The sequence below is a fragment of the Pristiophorus japonicus genome, chromosome 6 (assembly GCF_044704955.1).
Source record: "Pristiophorus japonicus isolate sPriJap1 chromosome 6, sPriJap1.hap1, whole genome shotgun sequence".
Taxonomy (NCBI): Eukaryota; Metazoa; Chordata; class Chondrichthyes; family Pristiophoridae; genus Pristiophorus; species Pristiophorus japonicus.
This window is the reverse complement of record NC_091982.1, coordinates 233,638,785-233,659,999: the sequence shown is the minus strand read 5'-3', so window position 1 is coordinate 233,659,999 and position 21,215 is coordinate 233,638,785. Positions and strand designations below refer to the sequence as shown.

Below are 21,215 nucleotides of genomic sequence, written 5' to 3'. Positions count from 1 at the left end.
ATTTTTATCACATAATACTCCTGTGAGTTGTTAACCTATGGAATTCCCTGCCGCAGAGAGTTGCTGATGCCAGTTCATTGGATATATTCAAAAGGGAGTTAGATGTGGCCCTTACGGCTAAGGGCATCAAGGGGAAAGAAAGCAGGAAAGGGGTACTGAGGGAATGATCAGCCATGATCTTATTGAATGGCAGTGCAGGCTCAAAGGGCCGACTCCTGCACCTATTTTCTATGTTTCTATGTGATGCGCCATGGGATGTTTCACCATATTAAAGATGCTATATAAATACAAGTTGTTGTTGTTATCCTTTTCAGAATTGCATTTATGTACCAGTTGGGAAATAAAAGTTTAGGAATCAGGCAAACTTCCATTTAACTTAAAAAGCTATTTTGAAGAAAATACAGCAGAGATCTGACAATATTTGGTAAACTGGTCCTTAGGTTTATTTGAAACAACATTTTTCCTTGACAAATGAACACAGAAAAGCACATACAAAAATTAAGAAACTTTATTACTCCAATGATATGATAGCAGGAACAGAACATAACATAACCACTATGTTACTGGACTAGTAATCCAGAGGCCTGGACCAATGATCTGGGTGATACGTGTTCAAACCACAGCAGCTGGGGAATTTAAATTCAGTTAATTAAAATAAATCCCGAATAAAAATAATAGTAATGGTGACAATGAAACTATTGGATTGTTGTAAAAACCTACCTGGTTCACTAATGTCCTTTAAGGGAGGAAATATGTCATCCTTACCAGACCCACAGCAATATGGCTGACTCTTAATTGCCCTTTGAAATGGCCAAGCAAGTCACTCAGTTGTCAAGATGGTGGCTCATCTCAAGGGCAATTAGGGATGGGCAATAAATGCTCACCAGGGATGCCCACATCCAGTGAATTAATAATTTTAAAAATTTGCATCATCATTTTGCTCCTCGAAATTACACAATTTAATGTAATTTTCTATACTGGTGACTCCACCAAATCTGAGGATCATCAAGGGAATTATGAGCATGCAAAATTCCTGAATGCAACACACCAAAAATGGTGGCCTTTTTAGCCTTTCAATTTGGAAGACTGCTGAACAGGTTCACACCCGTCGTGCTCCAGACTGACTTTCTAAGCTCGGCCCTGCCATTGAAGGAAAGCACCGAGCAGAGTCGAGGAGACACACACAGACATACAGCCTTCAATGTAGTAAAACGCCCCAAGGCACATCACAGGAAATTTGACACCGAGCTGCATAAGGAGATATTAGGACAGGTGACCAAAGGCTTGATCAAAGTGATAGATTTTAAAGAGCGCCATAAAGGAGGAGAGCGCGATAGAGAGGCGGAGAGGTTTAGGAAAAGATTTCCAGAACTTAGGGCCTAGGCAGTTGGAAAAGGAACACATAGTTGACAATTTATTCAGAACTGGCAACAGGTTTCTATAACAAGGCCCCTCCAATGAACTATAATACTTTACCTTTAAGCCATCTTTAGGAAGACGGAAACCAAATCTTGATGGCAGATCATCAAAATTCTGTGTTCGGTTATCAACAGACTGCTGAAAAACATTAACACAAAGAATTAGAGTCCCAGGCAGCTATTAACAACCATTAAGTATTGTATTATGTGTTATTTCAATATACAGTTCATATCAGTGATTATAAATGCAACATAATCCTGCATCAATAGACAAAACTTCGACATGTTTTAATTAAGGCAAGTCATAAGCTGGGCAATATGCATACTGCAATGTTTTTTCTGAATTTGTTCTTTGAATAAGGACAACATTGGAAAATAACTATTTATTGCTAATCCCTAGATCTCCCGAAGGCATTGAACCAACCACAACGTGGGACCCAATGTTCCCTCTTTTTTTTGTGCGCAGTCCCTTTAACTGGCTGTGTGGCCCATTCAAATTTTGGTGCATGCGCAGTTTCTCCATATAAAAGCCGGTGAGCGGCCTGCGCGGATCCTCCAGATTGCTGCGCAGCCTAGCGGGAATGTTGGTGGGACTGCCGTTACATGTAGGCCAGATCGGATGGTTGTGGCAGATTCCCTTTCCTGAAGGACATTAATAAACCAGTCAGTTGGATTTTTACAAAAATACAGCAGCGATTATGATCATTTTTCCCAGAGCCTTCCCACAAATTACTATTTTTAAACTGAATTCAATTTCACAAGTTGTCTTGGTGGAACACGGGTCCTCCGGATTGCTGGTCCGTAACCAAAACCACTACACTGCAGTCATAGAAACATAGAAAATAGGTGCAGGACTAGGCCATTCGGCCCTTCAAGCCTGCACCACCATTCAATAAGATCATGGCTGATCTTTCATCTCAGTACCCCTTTCCTGCTTTCGCTCTATACCCCTTGATACCTTTAGCCGTAAGGGTCATATCTAACTCCCTCTTGAATATATCCAAAGAATTGGCATCAACAATTCGCTGCGGTACGCAATTTCACAGGTCAACAACTCTGAGTGAAGAAGTTTCTCCTCATCTCAGTCCTAAATGGCTTACCCCTTATCCTTAGACTGTATCCTCTGGTTCTGGACTTCCCAAACATTGGGAACATTCTTCCTGCATCTAACCTGTCCAGTCCTGTCAGAATTTTATATGTTTCTATGAGATCCCCTCTCATCCTTCTAAACTCCAGTGTATAAAGGCCCAGCCGATCCAGTCTCTCCTCATATGTCAGACCAGCCATCCCAGGAATCAGTCTGGTGAACCTTCGCTGCACTCCTTCAAGAACAAGAACGTCCTTCATCAGATTAGGAGACCAAAACTGAACACAATATTCAAGGTGAGGCCTCACCAAGGTCCTGTACAACTTCAGTAAGACCTCCCTGCTCCTATACTCAAAACCCTTAGCTATGAAGGCCAACATAGCATTTGCCTTCTTCACCGCCTGCTGAACCTGCATGCCAACTTTCAATGATTGATGTACCATGTCACCCAGGTCTCGTTGCACCTCCCCTTTTCCTAATCTGCCACCATTCAGATAATATTCTGCCTTCCTGTTTTTGCCCCCAAAGTGGATAACCTCACATTTATCCACATTATACTGCATCTGCCATGCATTTGCCCACTCACCTAACCTGTCCAAGTCACCCTGCAGCCTCTTAGCATCCTCCTCACAGCTCACACCACCGAGTTTAGTGTCATCTGCAAACTTGGAGATATTACACTTAATTCCTTCATCTAAATCATTAATGTATATTGTAAATAGCTGGGGTCCCAGCACTGAGCCCTACAGCACCCCACTAGTCACTGCCTGCCATTCTGAAAAGGACCCATTTATCCAGACTCTCTGCTTCCTGTCTGCCAACCAGTTCTCTATCCACGTCAGTACATTACACCCAATACAATGTGCTTTAATTTTGCACACCAATCTCTTGTGTGGGACCTTGTCAAAAGCTTTTTGGAAGTCCAAATACTCCACATCCACTGGTTCTCCCTTGTCCACTCTACTAGTTACATCCTCAAAAATTCCAGAAGATTTGTCAAGCATGATTTCCCTTTCATAAATCCAAGTTGACTTGGACCGATCCTGTCCAAATGCGCTGTTATTTCATCTTTAACAATTGATTCCAACATTGAGTCTAAACTCATCTCCATAAAGAAGAAACACTAAAGCAAAATACTCCGGATACTGGAAATCAGAAAATGCTGGAAATACTCAGCAGGCCAGGCATCACCTGAGGAGAAAGGGTTAACGTTTCAGGTCGAAATATTAACTGTTTCTCTCTCTCTCTCTACACAGATGCTCTATAAAGAAGAACTTTGAGCAGAATCTTGCTCTTCCTAACTCAGACGCTGATGCCAATGGTAGCACTCTGACTGAGATTTCTAACTCACTACAGATCAGAGATCCAACCTGGCACTTTCCTGGCCTACATGACAACTATTCAGGGATCCCTCTCTGTTGAGGAATCCTATGTATGAAAATATTTTGACAGACACGAGTTTTTGAAATTGACACAAATTGCAAATAAACTGCAAGCTAGGTTTTCTTCATCTATTTAAAAAAAAATGTTTTACTTACTGCAATAATGTCACCTTCCACAGGCCAGAGGTGGAGAAAAGCAACAAAATACACCATGAAGCTTACATGAATCTGTGAGGCAGATAAAATCAACAACCCCAATGGCAAAATCATCTTCAGAAATCGCTGCAACACCTATTCAAGAAATAATAAATATGAAACAAATGTATTTTTATATACAATATCTAGAGTTACTGTTAAAGATAAGTGGCATAACAATTCCTAAATCTCTATCATTGTTATAATCCCATCACTTCATCTTCACTAAGCCAAGATGTACATGCACACTGCATAATAATGTATTTTTTAAATTACTTAACCTATTATTCACACCCACCTCAGATCTCCAACAGTACATTAACTACCATTTCTCATGGAGTATCTTTCATTTTCAGACAAGTTTATATTCGTATATAAATCATATATGAAGCCCCTTGCTGAAGAGGTTAATTACGCCAATTTCTTTTGCAGGGAATCCGTTCCACATTAGCTGTAAAATGAAAACAATGGGTCTGCTACTGGATTAAGGGAGTTGGAATTAGTTTGAACACAGAGCTAGCTCAAAAGGCAGTGGTCTACCAGAATCAGAATTAAAGCCAGTATAAAAGCAGCGTTGTTTATAGCTACCTTCGCCAATAAGCATTATCTTACATTCATCGGCATACAAATCCAGCTGCTGCTACAACTTAATCCATCTGCTCAATTTCTCGGGATCACTTGGAAGACAGTTTATCCCAGTTATATTTATTAATTGGCAATATTGTTACAAGTAGCACTCTCCTTAGTATCATAGAAGAATCATAGAAATATACAGCACGGAAGGAGGCCATTCGGCCCATCGTGGTCACGCCGGCCAACAAAGAGCTATCCAGCCTAATCCCACTTTCCAGCTCTTGGTCCATAGCCCTGTAGGTTACGGTACTTCAGGAGCATATCCAAGTACTTTCTAAATGTAGAGAAGGTTTCTACCTCTACCATCCTTTCAGGCAATGAGTTTGAGACCCCCAACATCCTCTGGGTGAAGAAATTTCCCCTCAAAACCTCCTACCAATTACTTTAAAATCTATGCCCCAATTCTTGACACCTATGCCAAGGGAAATGGGTCCATCCCATGAACACTATCTATGCCCCTCATAGTTTTATACACCTTAATAAAGTCTCCCCTCAGCCTCCTCTGTTCCAAAGAAACCAAACTCAGCCTATCCAATCTTTCCTCATAGCTAATATTCTCTAGTCCAGGCAACATCCTCGTAAATCTCCTCTGTACCCTCTCTAGTACAATCACATCGTTCCTATAATGTGGTGACCAGAACTGCACGCAGTACTCTAGCTACGGCCTAACTAGTAATTTCCTTCAAATTATTTAGCGTGAACAACAGGAGATTCCCGTGAACCGGCAATGCTTTGACCAACAAGGACAAGTGAGATTTGTGAGGCATTGCCAGTCATTATGGAACCAAATCAGACTCATTTTCAAAAAGGGTGCCAAAACAGATCCAAGCAACTACAGACCCATTAGCCGACAAAACCGCAGGTTGGGGCTATAGAGCTGGAACATCGTGGGCGAAGTTGCGGCAAATGAGAGTACAGGGTCCAGAAGAGCCGAGGGCCCAGGGGCAGCACTGGCCTGCCAACACTGCAATGTGTGTCTGCACTAAGTCCATGTAGCAGAGCAGGTCTCCAGTCGTCCTGGTTCAACCCTTGCCTCTGGATAGAGGCCTAGCTCTGTCAAGTCCGTGTGCTGGCTGATGTGCAACGTTCACCACACATTTAAAAAAAATCTATGCACAGGCATCTTCCACCCTTTCAACTGGAGTTCAGGACTGGAACATCGAGTCCTTCATTGAAACATTTGTGAACTCTTGTGGAAGCAAGTCATCCTCGTTCGAGGGACTGCCTATGATGACTTCAGTACTGGGCAAATTAATAGAATTTGTTAGGAATAAACTCAAGAAAAGAATATGGAAAAATCTCAACCTAGTATAGATCAGGCAACATGGATTCAGGAGCTAAAGATCCTCTTGCCTAACCAATCTACTTGGCTTATTTAAGGAAGCGGACTCTTGAAAGTCCTACAATGTGATGCACCCTAATTTCCAAATAGTACTTAGCAAAGTTCCACGTGAAAGGCTACTATTTAAACTTAAAATGGGCAGGGATTCAAGATAAGACTTGGAAATGGAGGGGAAATTGGTTGAAGGGTAGGAACCGACAGGTTCTCGCAAAGCCTGTTTTATTTTAAGCCAAAAGCCATGCCAGTAGTGAAAGTTATGCTGCCAATGCATATCATATACAGCCAAATTTTACAAAGCTTGCAACCAGAAAGTTTACTTTGGTGTTGCCACAGGACGTACAGCAATGTAAAAGCAGTTTTAAGGGAGTTAAGTTGGGGGATAGATTGATTGGCAGTCGAGAAGAGACCCGTGTGTGGTGCCTCAGAAATTGATGTTGGGGTCAATACAGATTCTAATCCGCATTAAACACTTGAAGTCAGAAGCTTAATGCAAATTGGTCAAGTTCAAAGACCATAGGAGGCATATTGGAATCGGACGAGACAGTTCAGGAAATACAAAATGAATTGTAAATAATCATAAAAATGGCAGATAAAAATTAATATGGACAAAGTATAAAGTTTTGCACACAGGAAGAAGAAATGGGAAAGAGAAGTACTTCATGAATGGTGAAGAAGTCACCAATGATAAAGTTGAAAAAAATCTAGGGGCTTTCGTAGACTCAGCACTCAACATGTCCAAGCACTATGGAGCAGCTAAAGAGCCGAAGGGTCACTCGATTGATTCCTGGAATGAGGGTCGTCCTGAGGAGAGATCGAGTAGAATGGGCCTACACTCTCTGGAGTTTAGAAGAATGAGAGGTGATCTCATTAAAACAGAAGATTCTGAGAGGGATTGACAGGGTAGATGCCGAGAGGCTCCTCCTGCTTGGAGTCTAGAACTGGAAGACATAATCTCTGGATAAGGGGTCAGCCATTTAGGACTGACATGGAGAAATTTCTTGAGGGTTTATGAATATTTGGAATTCTCGACCCCAGATGGCAGTGGATGCTCAGTCATTGAGTATATTCAAGGCATAGATCAACAGATTTTTGGACTCTAGGGGAATCAAGGGATATGGAGATCAGGTGAGAAAGTCGAGTTTAGACCGAAGATCAGCCATGATCTTATTGAATGGCGGAGCAGGCTTGAGGGGCCATATGGCCTACTCCGAATTCTTATGTTTCCTTATGTTCTTAAATCAAACTGAATGTGGAACTGGAGTCAAAATACAAGAACAAGTTATACTCAAACTGCATAACGCTCTGGTTGGAATACACCAAGTGCTGCATCCAGTTCAAGGACAAGACAATTCAGAGAAAAGCTGCAACTGAATTCTAGCTTCAGAGCAAAGACTGGAGAAACTTGGTGACCTCTCAATGCTCAAAAACCCAAGAGGTGACCTTTGAGAGCAATGGCGGGCAAAATACTGCCACAATCTGGCCCACTGAGGTCTGGCTTCGAGGCTGAATGGCTGCCGCACCTGACCCCGAGCATGTCCCTGCTCAATGTAACGTCAGGAGGTGGGTCATTGTCTCAGACAGCAAGGGAGTCAAAAACAAAAAAAGAGGCAGGCAAATCAAATCCGCCGTTCGCTGCCTCAATGTGCCGTTGCTGTAACCTCCCCTTTCAAGTTTACAAAAATAAAACAATATGAACAGTGCGGTGTAGTCTTGTGCTGTATCTGCAGCAAGAGACTCAGAAATGTCTGAATCGATTACGGGGAAATGGAAACTTTGTTGATTTACAAGCTGCTGAAAATACAGTCATTCACACCCAAAACCTCAGTTTCTGCGTGGAAAGTCAGTTACTCGCGGTTTGTGGGTTCAGTTTCCATAAATCTGTTCAAACTTTCCAGATAAATGCACAATAACAAATACTCCTAAATATATAAAATAACACCAAGGCTGGGAACTCAACATCCACGGGTATTCAATATTCAGGAAGGATAGACAGAAAGGAAAAGGAGGTGGGGTGGCATTGCTGGTTAGAGGAGATTAATGCAATAGTAAGGAAGGACATTAGCTTGGATGATGTGGAATCTATTTGGGTAGAGCTGCGGAACACCAAAGGGCAGAAAACGCTAGTGGGAGTTGTGTATAGACTACTAAACAGTAGTAGTGAGGTTGGGGATGGCATCAAACAGGAAAATAGGGATGCATGCAATAAAGGTATAGCAGTTATCATGGGCGACTTTAATCTACATATTGATTGGGCTAACCAAACTAGTAGCAATACGGTGGAGGAGGATTTCCTGGAGTGCATAAGGGATGGTTTTCTAGACCATTATGTCGAGGAACCAACCAGAGAGCTGGCCATCTCAGACTGGGTGTTATGTAATGAGAGAGGATTAATTAACAATCTTGTTGTACGAGGCCCCTTGGGGGAAGAATGACCATAATATGGTAGGATTCTTTATTAAGATGGAGAGTGACATAGTTAATTCAGACTGGGGTCCTGAACTTAAAGAAAGGTAACTTCAATGGTATGAGACGCAAATTGGCTATGATAGACTGGCGAATGATACTTAAAGGGTTGACGGTGGATAGGCAATGGCAGACATTTAAAGATCACATGGATGAACTTCAACAATTGTACATCCCTGTCTGGAGTAAAAATAAAATACAGGGAAGGTGGCTCAACCGTGGCTAACAAGGGAAATTAAGGATAATGTTAAATCCAAGGAAGAGGCATATAAATTGGCCAGAAAAAGCAGCAAACCCGAGGACTGGGTGAAATTTAGAATCCAGCAGAGGAGGACTAAGGGCTTAATTAGGAGGGGGAAAATAGAGTATGAGGGTAAGCTTGCAGAGAACATAAAAACTGACTGCAAAAGCTTCTATAGATATGTGAAGAGAAAAAGATTAGTGAAGACAAATGTAGGTCCCTTGCAGTCAGAATCAGGTGAATTTATAATGGGGAACAAAGAAATGACAGACCAATTGAACAAATACTTTGGTTGTGTCTTCACTAAGGAAGACATAAATAACCTTCTGGAAATACTAGGGGACCGAGGCTCTAGCGAGAAAGAGGAACTGAAGGAAATACTTATTAGTCAGGATTGTGTTAGGGAAATTGATGGGATTGAAGGCTGATAAATCCCTAGGGGCTGATAGTTTGCATCCCAGAGTACTTAAGGAAGTGGCCCTAGAACTGGTGGATTCATTTTCCAACATTCTATAGACTCTGGATCAGTCCCTATGGAATGGAGGCTAGCTAATGTAACCCCACTTTTTAAAAAAAGGAGGGAGAGAGAGAAAAAACAGGAATTATAGACCAGTTAGCAGGACATCGGTGGTGGGGAAAATGTTGGAATCAATTATCAAAGATGTAATAGCAGCGCATTTGGAAAGCAGTGCCGGTCCAAGTCAGCATGGATTTATGAAAGGGAAATCATGTTCGACAAATCTTCTAGAATTTTGAGGATGTAACTAGCAAAGTGGACAAGGGAGAACCAGTGGATGTGGTGTATTTGGACTTTCAAAAGGCTTTTGACAAGGTCCCACACAAGAGATTAGTGTGCAAAATTAAAGCACATGGTATCGGGGGTAATGTACTGACGTGGATAGAGAACTGGTTGGCAGACAGGAAGCAGAGAGTCAGGAGAAACGGGTCCTTTTCAGAATGACAGGCAGTGACTAGTGGGGTGCTGCAGGGCTCAGTGCTGGGACCCCAGCTATTTACAATATACATCAATGATTTAGATGACGGGATTGAATGTAATATCTCCAAGTTTCCAGATGATACTAAACTGGGTGGCGATGTGAGCTGCGAGGAGGATGCTAAGAGGCTGCAGGGTGACTTGGATAGGTTAGGTGAGTGGGCAAATGCATGGCAGATGCAGTATGTGGATAAATGTGAGGTTATCCACTTTGGGGGCAAAAACATGAAGGCAGATTATCTGAATGGCGGCAGATTAGGAAAAGGGGAGGTGCAACGAGACCTGGGTGTCATGGTACATCAGTCATTGAAAGCTGGCATGCAGGTACAGCAGGCAGTGAAGGCGGCAAATGGCATGTTGGCCTTCATACCTTGAGTATAGGAGCAGGGAGGTCTTACTGCAGTTGTACAGGGCCTTGGTGAGGCCTCACCTGGAATATTGTGTTCAGTTTCGATCTCCTAATCTGAGGAAGGATGTTCTTGTTATTAAGGGAGTGCAGCGAAGGTTCACCAAACTGATTTCCAGGATGGCAGGACTGACATATGAGGAAAAACTGGATCGACTAGGCTTATATTCACTGGAATTTAGTTGAATGAGAGGGTATCTCATAGAAACATATAAAATTCTGACAGGATTGGACAGGTTAGATGCAGGAAGAATGTTCCCGACATTGAAGTCCAAAACCAGGGGTCACAGTCTAAGGATAAGGGGTAAGCCATTTAGGACCGAGATGAGGAGAAACTTCGTCACTCAGAGAACTGTGAACTTGTGGACTTCTCTACCATAGAAAGTTGTTGAGGCCAGTTCGTTAGATATATGCAAAAGGGAGTTAGATAGGGCCCTTACAGCAAAAGGGATCAAGGGGTATGGAGAGAAATAGGAATGGGGTACTGAAGTTGCATGATCAGCCACGATCATATTGAATGGTGGTGCAGGCTCAAAGGGTCGAATGGCCGCCTCCTGCACCTATTTTCTATGTTTGAGACTCGGAATGGACACAAATCAAATCAATTGGAAGATTGTTTACGAAGATTTTTATTTTTAAACTTGTGGCGAGTTTTAGTCTCAACTTATCTCTGAAGAAATTTTAGCGACCAATTGTGAATTAGCCCTGGGTTTGATTTCATTCCAGTGTGTTATAAAATGCTATTTGTTTATTGGTGCAATTGGATAAAAGGTGTTCAGAATTCCACAGGGGTACCGCCAGTCTCCCAGCGTAACTCTGGTGCAGATGCATTCACACCAGACCCCTGCCGTTTGAGAGTTTCCTCAGTAAAGAGCGGAGGAGCTTCTAGCCCAGTGATGGACAAAATACGGCCCGCAAACCCGCTGGACGGGACAGAAATAGAAAGCGAGCTAGAGCTCAAGCTGCACATTAGTCCGAGTCAAGTCGTGGCTTCTCATCTCGATAACTCACCAAAAGAAAGAACTTGGCGCTGAGTCTATCCTCTCCCGGTAGCTGGAGTAAGGCAGCAAGGGGAGGGGGTGTTCATATCGCTGTCTTAGACACGGGAGTGGATCCCAGAACTCAAGGTCTCCAGGTAAGTTGAGTTGGCCTGTTTCAAATTTACCAATTTAACACTTTGCTCTCACCAACACGCACGGTCCCTTTAAATTTGCTGCGCGGTATCTCTTCCAGCGGCAAGAGCTGGTCTGCGGCCTGCACGGCACCTCGCGATTAGTGCACTCAGTAGGGGAAACATTGGTGTGTGGCCCTCAACAGCTCAACAAAACTTATTAAACGGCCCTCCAGCCCAAATAATTGCCCACCCCTGTTAGAGGTATACAAGATAGTAAAGAGTAAGAAAAGGGAGATCCACAATACTACGTTAAATTAAATAATGACAGAAAAATAAGTGGACACGGGTTCAAAGACCAATTTAGGACTGAGGTCAGAAAGTTCCTGTTCACAGTGAGAAACACGAGGAATTGACTTCTGGGTAGAGCAGTGGAGGCAAGGCTATATATAAAACAATTCGATGGCACAATTGGAAAATATAGGCTCTTGCTGGACGGACAGGCTTAAATGTGCCGAATACCTTCCCATCTGTCTCCATCTAGTGACAACAGGTTTTAGTTGGCGAACCCAGTTGCAACAAATAGTCTACGCCAATCAAAATGAAAGACTTATTGTATTAAACTCAAAAATCCCACTCTGCATTTCAGACTGGATTCAAAACCTTTTGTTTTGGCAAGGGAGGAGAATCCATATACAGGGGCACTAACCGCGTGAGATTATCCTAAAAATAGTTTTTGCTAATACTGGTGGTGACAGAGAAGTGGGCACAAATGACATTTAAACAACATTGCCCACTCACACCACCGAGATTATGGCAAGTTCCTATTTCAACCTAAAGTTCAGAGTGCCATTTGCATATGCAAACATATGACATGCACATGTGCCTGCACAGTTACACTCCAAATCTTGTTTTTAAAAAGATAAAGTGCAGGATTGTGCTGCCCAAATAAGGATGCACAAGCTTAAATTGATTTATCATTGACTACTAACCCCCTTGGACGCATTTCCGTGACCACAGAAAAGTGAATTAAGACCGCCTCAAACTCATGTCATAGGCAGTCCCTCAGAATCGAGGAAGACTTGCTTCCACTCTTAGCATGAGTTCTTAGGTGGCTGTACAGTCCAATACGAGAGCCACACAGTCTCTGTCACAGGTGGGACAGATAGTCTTTGAGGGAAAGGGTGGGCAGGGAGCCTAGTTTGCCGCACGCTCCTTCCGCTGCCTGCGCTTGATTTCCGCATGCTCTCGGCAACGATACTCAAGGAGCTCAGCGCCCTCCCGGATGTACTTCCTCCACTTAGGGCGGTCTATGGCCAGGGACTCCCAGGTGTCAGTGGGGATGTCGCACTGTATCAGGGAGGCTTTAAGGGTGTCCTAGTTAACGTTTCCTCTGCCCGCCTTTGGCTCGTTTGCTGTGGACGAGTTAAGAGTAGAGCGCTTGCTTTGGGAGTCTCGTGTCTGGCATGCGAACTATGTGGCCTGCCCAGCGGAGCTGATCAAGTATGGTCAGTACTTCAATGCTGGGGATGTTAGCCTGGATGAGGACGCTAATGTTTGTGTGTCTGTCCTCTCAGGGGGTCAGTTGTTTAACATTTGGGTTCAAGTAATATAGCAATATAGACAACTGCAAAAGTGACAGATGTCATGAGGAAAATTAATCAGAGATGAGAATATACAGCTTGATCACAATTGTGCTGAATTTGCCCGATCACAGGCTTGGCATCAAAGGCCCATCCTAATCTAGTTTTGTATTCGATATAGGTAGAGCAGGAAAAAATAAAATCAGCAAAGTGGAATGCGGCAACTTAAAAAAAAAGCCAATCCCAATTACATTTGGACAGGACTTCAGCGGGGTACATCAGGTCTACTTTATAACCGTCATCATCATAGGCAGTCCCTCGGAATCAAGGAGGACTTGCTTCCACTCCCAAAGCGAGTTCTTTGATGGCTGAACAGTCAGATACGAGAGCCACAGACACTGTTACAGGTGGGACAGACATCCGTCGAGGGAAGGGGTCGATGGGGCTGGTTTGCCGCGCGCTCTTTCCACTGCCTGCGCTTGGCCTCTTCATACTCTTTGCGTTGAGACTCGAAGAGTTCAACGCCCTCCCGGATGGATTTTCTTCACCTCGGTCGGTCTGCGGCCAGGGTCTCCCAGGTGTCAGTGGTGATGTCGCATTTTACCAGCGAGGCTTTGAGGCTGTCCTTGTAACGCATTATTGTAACTCATTAATAACATGCATCAGTTGATTGAAAGCCACATAGAACACATTAGTGCCTGGTGGAATAAACAGGTGATGCAGTGTGCACCAGCTTTACACTGTGGGAGTCCAGTGGGGACGAGGGAAACAAAGAGTCTGTGACAAAGTAGCTACATGCAATTAAATGAAGTGAAGCAACCTAGTCAAAAGGACCAGAACAGTCATGTGCCTCAAAAGAAAATCCAGCTTAATTGACATCACACGTGCAATTGAACCCATTTGGGATTGATAGCCACAGTATCCCAAAGTAGTTCTGACCCCTCAAACTTTCATGCAATAAGATATTTAAGTTTGTCAGTTTCATAAATAATTTAATTTACATACCCAAATTTCTCTTCACTGCATTGGTTCTTTTGAATTAGAACTTGGGAGAAAAGGCAGGTCTGTAAACAATATACAAACCGTGCACTCCTGAATCCAACTTCTGCTGCAAAGAGCGTACTACGCCCTTCAGCTTATAAAAATATTTTTAGTTTATAAATATCTCATGACGAAGTTACTGCTGCTTTAGTCTGCTGCGAGCAGAATGAATAAAACATACTGGAACATTAATAATATTGACACTTAGAGACTATTTCCATCTACAATAAGTACTTACTGAAGGTTTAATAGCACAAGTCGAAGAGACAGGCTGTATTTGCATTAAAGAGCTGGGATGTATTCAAGCAGAAACAGCATTGTCCAATTAAGTAAAATGTAACGATCCCAAAGGTTACAGTTCACTAAACTGTTGCCATTGGCAACATGGCTACGGGGTGGCATCTGTCTTGAGTACCTTCTTCAAATTAGTTTGCTTTAATTATTCTTCAAAAGAAATCAGGGCAATGAGGCTACCAAAATGGTTTAGTAAGAAATTATGTCACTGCAGTGAGGATACTTTCTTTCTTGACCAACACACGCAGAAACTTCAAATATTCTTTTTAATAATGCTGAAAATAGTTAAGAATAAAAAAAAGAAAATTGCAAATGTGGAACATCTGAAATAAAAAAAAGAATGCTAGAAATACAGAGTCAGTCAATCAACATTTGGAACTAGGCTAGGTTGATGCTTTGGGTACAGACCCTTTGTCAGAACGGAAAAGTGGTATGAAACACCTCACCGGCCTTCCCTTACAATTCTATGCAGAATGCCCATTTATCTTTTCGGATGCTTTCAGGCCTGCTGTGTATTTTCACTATTTTCTGTTTCTAGCAGAACATTTCCTGTGTGTAAAATGTCATTTAAATAAAAATTGATGTATTTAATAGCGCAGCAAAAGCTACTACTCTTGGACACAAGTAAGTCAGTCACCTCAGTACCATCATTATAGGTAGTCCCTCGAAATCGAGGAAGACTTGTTTCCACTCTAACAATGAGGCCTTAGGTGACTGAACAGTCTAATGCAGGAATTACAGTCTTTGTCACAGGTGGGACGGGACACAGTTGTTGAAGGAAAGGGTGGGTGGGACAGGTTTGCCACACGCTCCTTCCGCAGCCTGCGCTTGGTTTCTGCATGCTCTAGGCGATGAGACTCGAGGTGCTCAGCGCCCTCACGGATGCATTTCCTCCACTTAAGGCGTTCTTTGGTCAGGGACTCCCAGGTGTCAGTGGGGTTGCACTTTATCAAGGAGGCATTGAGGGTGGCCTTGAAACATTTCCTCTGCCCACCTTGGGTTCGCTTGCCGTGTAGGAGTTCCGAGTAGAGCGCTTGCTTTGGGAGTCTTGTGTCAGGCATGTGGCCCGCTCAGCGGAGCTGGTCGAGTGTGGTCAGTTCTTCACGACCAGGCTAACATCCCCAGCATTGGACACTAACATTGGTGCGTCTATCCTCCCAGGGGATTTGCAGGATCTTGCTGTATCATACCTCGGTACCATTCTTCAGAAAAATGTATAGTCACTCAATCTACAGTCAACCTGATGAGCATAAAATGTTGCACTTCATTCTGATTCAAGAATCATTGGATTTACTGTTTGGATCAATTATCAAGAAAGTATCAATCTAGTAAACACACAGGTAACCTAGGCAAAAAGCTTTTAGAAGGTTTAAATTTTTGCACATTTATCACTGGCTACATTTTACAAACACAGGCAATACTGAGGCATATCACTTATTTTAGCTGTCACAAGTGCAAGGTTAATTGACCCTTCAAATCAACACTATATACAATCTTATTGAATTACTCCTGCTCTTATTTCTTAGGTTCTTGTATATAGCCACCTATTGCAAGCTTACTGAAAAGTTACTGTAATTGAGTTGTTGGATGAGTGAAAATATCTACAAAATTATACAGGGAGCGGGGTAGGGAGAGGGTGAGACGGTTCACTAGGTTGATTCCAGATATTGGCTCAGAAAATCAAGATGTGTCTGGGTGGAACTAAGGAGCACCAAGGGGCAGAAAACATTGGTAGGAGTTGTCTATAGACTTCCAAACAATAGTGGTTGTGTAGGGGATGGCATCAAACAGGAAATTAGAGATGCATGTAGCAAGGGTACTACAGTAATCATAGCTGACTTTAATCTACACAGACTGGCCAAACCAAATTAGTAATAATACTGTGGCAGATGAAATCCTGGAGTGTGTACGAGATGTTTTTTTAGACCAGTATGTTGAAGAGCCTACTAGGGAACAGGCTATCCTAGATTGGATATTGTGTAATAAGAAGGGGTTAATTAACAGTCTTGTTGTGCGGGGTCCTTTATGGAAGAGTGACCATAATATGATTGAATTCTTTATTAAGATGGAAAGTGAAGTAGTCCAATCCGAAACTAGGGTCCTAAATCTAAACAAGGGAAACTACGAAGGTACGAGAAATGAATTGGCTATGATAGATTGAGAAGATTCATTAAAAGACATGACAGTGGATAGACAATAGCTAATATTTAAAGGAACGAATGCATGAATTGCAACAGTTATACATTCCTTTCTGGCGTAAAAACACAAAAGGAAAAGTGGCCCAACCATGGCTAACAAAAGAAATTAAGGATAGTATTTGATCCAAAGAGGAGTTAAACAAAGTTGCCAGAAAAAGTAACAAGCGTGAGGATTGGGAGCAGTTTAGAATTCAACAAAAAAGGACCAAGAGATTGATTAAGAGGGGAAAAATAGATGAGAGTCAACTCACAAGGAACATAAAAAACGACTGCAAAAGTTTCTACAATTATGTAAAAAGAAAAAGATTACTGCAGACAAATGTAGGTCCTTTACAATCAGAAACGGGAGAATTTGTAATGGGGAACAAGGAAATGGCAGAACAATTAAATAAATACTTTGGTTCTGTCTTCACAGAAGAGGACACAAATAATGTCCCAGAAATGCTAGGGAACCAAGTGTCTCGTGAGCAAGAGGAATTAAAAGAAATGATTATTAGTAAGAAAATGCTGGAGAAACTAATGGGACTGAAGGCAGATAAATCCCCAGGGCCTGATGATCTGCATCCCAGAGTACTAAGAGGTAGCCATGGAAATAGTAGATTCATTGGTTGCCATCTTCCAAAATTCTAGAGATTATGGAACGGTTCCTGCAGATTGGAGGGTGGCAAATGTAACGCCACTATTTAAAAAAAGGATGGAGAGAAAACGGATAACTACAGACCAGTTAGCCAGATATCAGTAGTAGGGGAAATGCTGGAGTTTATTATGAAGGATGTGATAATGGCACACTTAGATAATATCAACGGATTAAACAAAGTCAACATGGATTTATGAAAGGAAAATCATGTTTGACAAATCTATTGGAGTTTTTTTGAGGATGTAACTGATAGAATAGATAAGGGAGAACCAGTGGATGTAGTGTATTTGGATTTTCAGAAGGCCTTTGATGAAGTCCCACATAACAGGTTAGTGTGTAAAATTAAAGCACATAGGATTGGGGGTAATGTATTGGTATGGATTGAAAATTAGTTAACTGACAGGAAACAGAGTAGAAACATAGAAACATAGAAAATAGGTGCAGGAGTAGGCCATTCGAGCCTGCACCACCATTCAATAAGACCATGACTGATCATTCAACCTCAGTACCCCTTTCCTGCTTTCTCTCCATACCCCTTGATCCCTTACTGCCAAAGGGCCATATCTAACTCCCTCTTGAATATATCCAATGAATTGGCATCAACAACTCTCTGTGGCAGGAAATTCCACAGGTTAACCACTCTGTAAAGTTTCTCCTCATCTCAGTCCTAAATGGCTTACCCCTTATCCTTAGACTGTGTCCCCTGGTTCTGGACTTCCCCAACATCGGGAACATTCTTCTCGCATCTAACCCGTCCAGTCCCATCAGAATCTTATACGTTTCAATGAGATCCGCTCTCATCCTTCTAAACTCCAGTGAATATAAGCCCAGTTGATCCAGTTTCTCATCATGTCAGTCCAGCCATCTCTGGAATAAGTCTGGTGAACCTTCGCTGCACTCCCTCAATGGCAAGAACATCCTTCCTCAGATTAGGAGACCAAAACTGAACACAATATTCCAGGTGAGACCTCACCAAGGCCCTGTACAACTGCAGTAAGACCTCCCTGCTCCTATATTCAAATCCCCTAGCTATGAAGGCCAACATGCCATTTGCCTTCTTCACCACCTACTGTACCTGCATGCCAACTTTCAATGACTGATGAACCATGACACCTAGGCCTCGTTGCACCTCCCCTTTTCCTAATCTGCCGCCATTCAGATAATATTCTGCCTTCGTGTTTTTGCCCCCAAAGTGGATAACTTCACATTTATCCACATTATACTGCATCTGCCATGCATTTGCCCACTCACCTAACCTGTCTAAATTACCCTGCAGTCTCTTAGCGTCCTCCTCACAGCTCACACCGCCACCCAGTTTAGTGTCATCTGCAAACTTGGAGATATTACACTCAATTCCTTCATCTAAATCATTAATGTATATTGTAAATAGCTGGGGTCCCAGTACTGAGCCCTGCGGCAATCCACTAGTCACTGCCTCCCATTCCGAAAAGAACCCATTTATCCTTACTCTGCTTCCTGTCTGCCAACCAATTCTTTATCCATGCCAGTACATTACCCCCGATACCATGTACTTTGATTTTTCACACTAATCTCTTATGTGGGACCTTGTCAAAGGCCTTTTGAAAGTCCAAATACACCATATCCACCGGTTCTCCCTTGTCCACTCTGTTAGTTACATCCTCAAAAAATTCCAGAAGATTTGTCAAGCATGATTTCCCTTTCATAAATCCATGCTGACTTGGATCAATCCTGTCACTGCTTTTCAAATGCACTGCTATTTCATCCTTAATAATTGATTCCAACATTTTCCCCACTACTGAGGTCAGGCTAACCGGTCTATAATTACCCGTTTTCTCTCTCCCTCCCTTTTTAAAAAGTGGCGTTACATTACTACCCTCCAGACCATAGGAACTGATCCAGAGTCGATAGACTGTTGGAAAATGATCACCAATGCATCCACTATTTCTAGGGCCACTTCCTTAAGTACTCTAGGATGCAGACCATCAGGCCCCGGAGATTTATCGGCCTTCAATCCCATCAATTTCCCGAACACAATTTCCCACCTGATAAGGCTATCCTTCAGTTCCTCCTTCTCACGAGACCCTCGGTCCCCTAGTATTTCTGGAAGGTTATTTGTGTCTTCCTTCGTGAAGTCAGACCAAAGTATTTGTTCAATTGGTCTGCCATTTCTTTGTTCCCCATTATAAATTCACCCGAGTCCGACTGCAAGGGATCTACATTTGTCTTCAATAATCTTTTTCTCTTCACATATCTAAAGAAGCCTTTGCAGTCAGTTTTTATGTTCCCAGCAAGCTTCCTCTCATACTCTATTTTCCCCCTCCTAATTAAACCTTTTGTCCTCCTCTGTTGGATTCTAAATTTCTCCCAATCCTCAAGTTTGCTGCTTTTTCTGGCCAATTGTATGCCTTTTCCTTGAATCTAACACTATCCTTAATTTCCCTTGTTAACCACGGTTGAGCCACCTTTCCAGTTTTATTTTTACTCCAGACAGCGATGTACAATTGTTGAAGTTCATCCATATGATCTATAAATGTTTGCCATTGCCTATCCACCATTAACCCTTTAAGTATCCTTTGCCAGTCTATTCTAGCCAATTCACGCTTTATACCGTCGAAGTTACCTTTCCTTAAGTTCAGGACCCTAGTCTCTGAATTAACTGTGTCACTCTCCATCTTAATAAAAAATTCTACCATATTATGGTCACTCTTCCCCAAGGGGCCTCGCACAGCAATATTGCTAATTAGTCCCTTGTTATTACAAATCACCCAGTCGAGGATGGCTAGCTCTCTAGTTGGTTCCTCGACACATTGGTCAAGAAAACCATCCCCAATACACTCCAGGAAATCCTCCTCCACCGCATTGCTACCAGTCTGGTTAGCCCAATCTATATGTAAATTAAAGTCGCCCATGATAGCCGCTTTATCTTTATTGCACACATCCCTTATTTCTTGTTTGATGCTGTCCCCAGCCTCACTACTACTGTTTGGTGGCCTGTACACAACTCCCACTAGCGTTTTCTGCCCTTTGGTATTCCGTAGCTCCAGCCATACCGATTTCACATTATCCAACCCAATGCCCCTTCCTTACTATTGCATTAATTTCCTCTTTAACCAGCAACACCACACCGCCTCCTTTTCCTTTTTGTCTATCCTTCCTAAATGTTGGATACCCCTGAATGTCAAGTTCCCAGCCTTGGTCACCCTGGAGCCATGTCTCCATGATGCTAACTACATCATATCCATTAACTGCTATCTGCACAGTTAATTTGTCCATCTTATTCCGACTACTCCTCGCATTGAGGCACAGAGCCTTCAGGCTTGTCTTTTTAGCACACTTTGCGCCTTTAGACTTTTGCTATAATGTGGCCCTTTGTTTTTTGCCTTGGGTTTCTCTGCCCTCCACTTTTACTATTCTCCTTTCTATCTTTTTGCCTCTGTCTCCCTGCATAGGTTCCCATCCCCCTGCCATATTAGTTTAGCTCCTCCCCAACAGCACTAGCAAACACTCCCCCTAGGACATTGGTTCCAGTCCTGCCCAGATGTAGACAGTCCGGTTTGTACTGGTGCCACCTCCCCCAGAACCGGTTCCAATGCCCCAGGAATTTGAATCCCTCCCTTCTGCACCACTCCTCAAGCCACGTATTCATCTGAGCTATCCTGCGATTCCTACTCTGATGAGCACGTGGCACTGGTAGCAATCCTGAGATTCCTACTTTTGAGGTCCTACTTAATTTAGCTCCTAGCTCCCTAAATTCGTCTCATACGACCTCATCTCGTTTTTTTACCGATATAGTAGAAATAAACGGGTCTTTTTCAGGGTGGCAGGCAGTGACTAGTGGGGTACCATAGGGATCAATGCTAAATAAATATATATAAATAAATGATTTGGATGAGGGAACCAAATGTAATATCTCCAAGTTTGCTGATGACTCAAAACTAGGTGGGATTGAGAGTTGTGAGGATGCAAAGACACTGCGAGGCGATTTAGATCGATTGAGTGAGCAAACACATGGCAGATGCAGTGTAATGTGGATAAATGTGAAGTTATCCACTTTAGTAGGAAAAACAAAGGACAAAGTATTATTTAAATGGTGATGGCTTGGGAAGTGTCGATGTACAAAAAGACCTGGGTGTCCTTGTATACCAGTCATTGAAAGCAAACATGCAGGTGCAGCAAGCAGTTAGGAAGGCAAATGGTATGTTGACCTT

At 42.7% G+C, this 21,215-nt stretch overlaps 1 protein-coding gene across 2 annotated transcripts in view; it reads right to left on the bottom strand.

Moving 5' to 3' along the window:
- Window positions 1-21,215, bottom strand: part of rnf13 (ring finger protein 13) — a 301,732-nt gene that overhangs the window by 231,481 nt on the left and 49,036 nt on the right. Inside the window, exons 2-3 of one of the 2 annotated variants that reach the window (XM_070883720.1) lie at window positions 4,044-4,178; window positions 1,477-1,557 (exon numbers count right to left, since the gene is read on the bottom strand). In XM_070883720.1, coding sequence (XP_070739821.1) covers window positions 1,477-1,557; window positions 4,044-4,157 — 195 coding nt within the window. In that variant the 5' untranslated portion in view covers window positions 4,158-4,178. The remainder of the gene's footprint in view (window positions 1-1,476; window positions 1,558-4,043; window positions 4,179-21,215) is intronic. The other variant, XM_070883721.1, reaches the window with a different exon arrangement.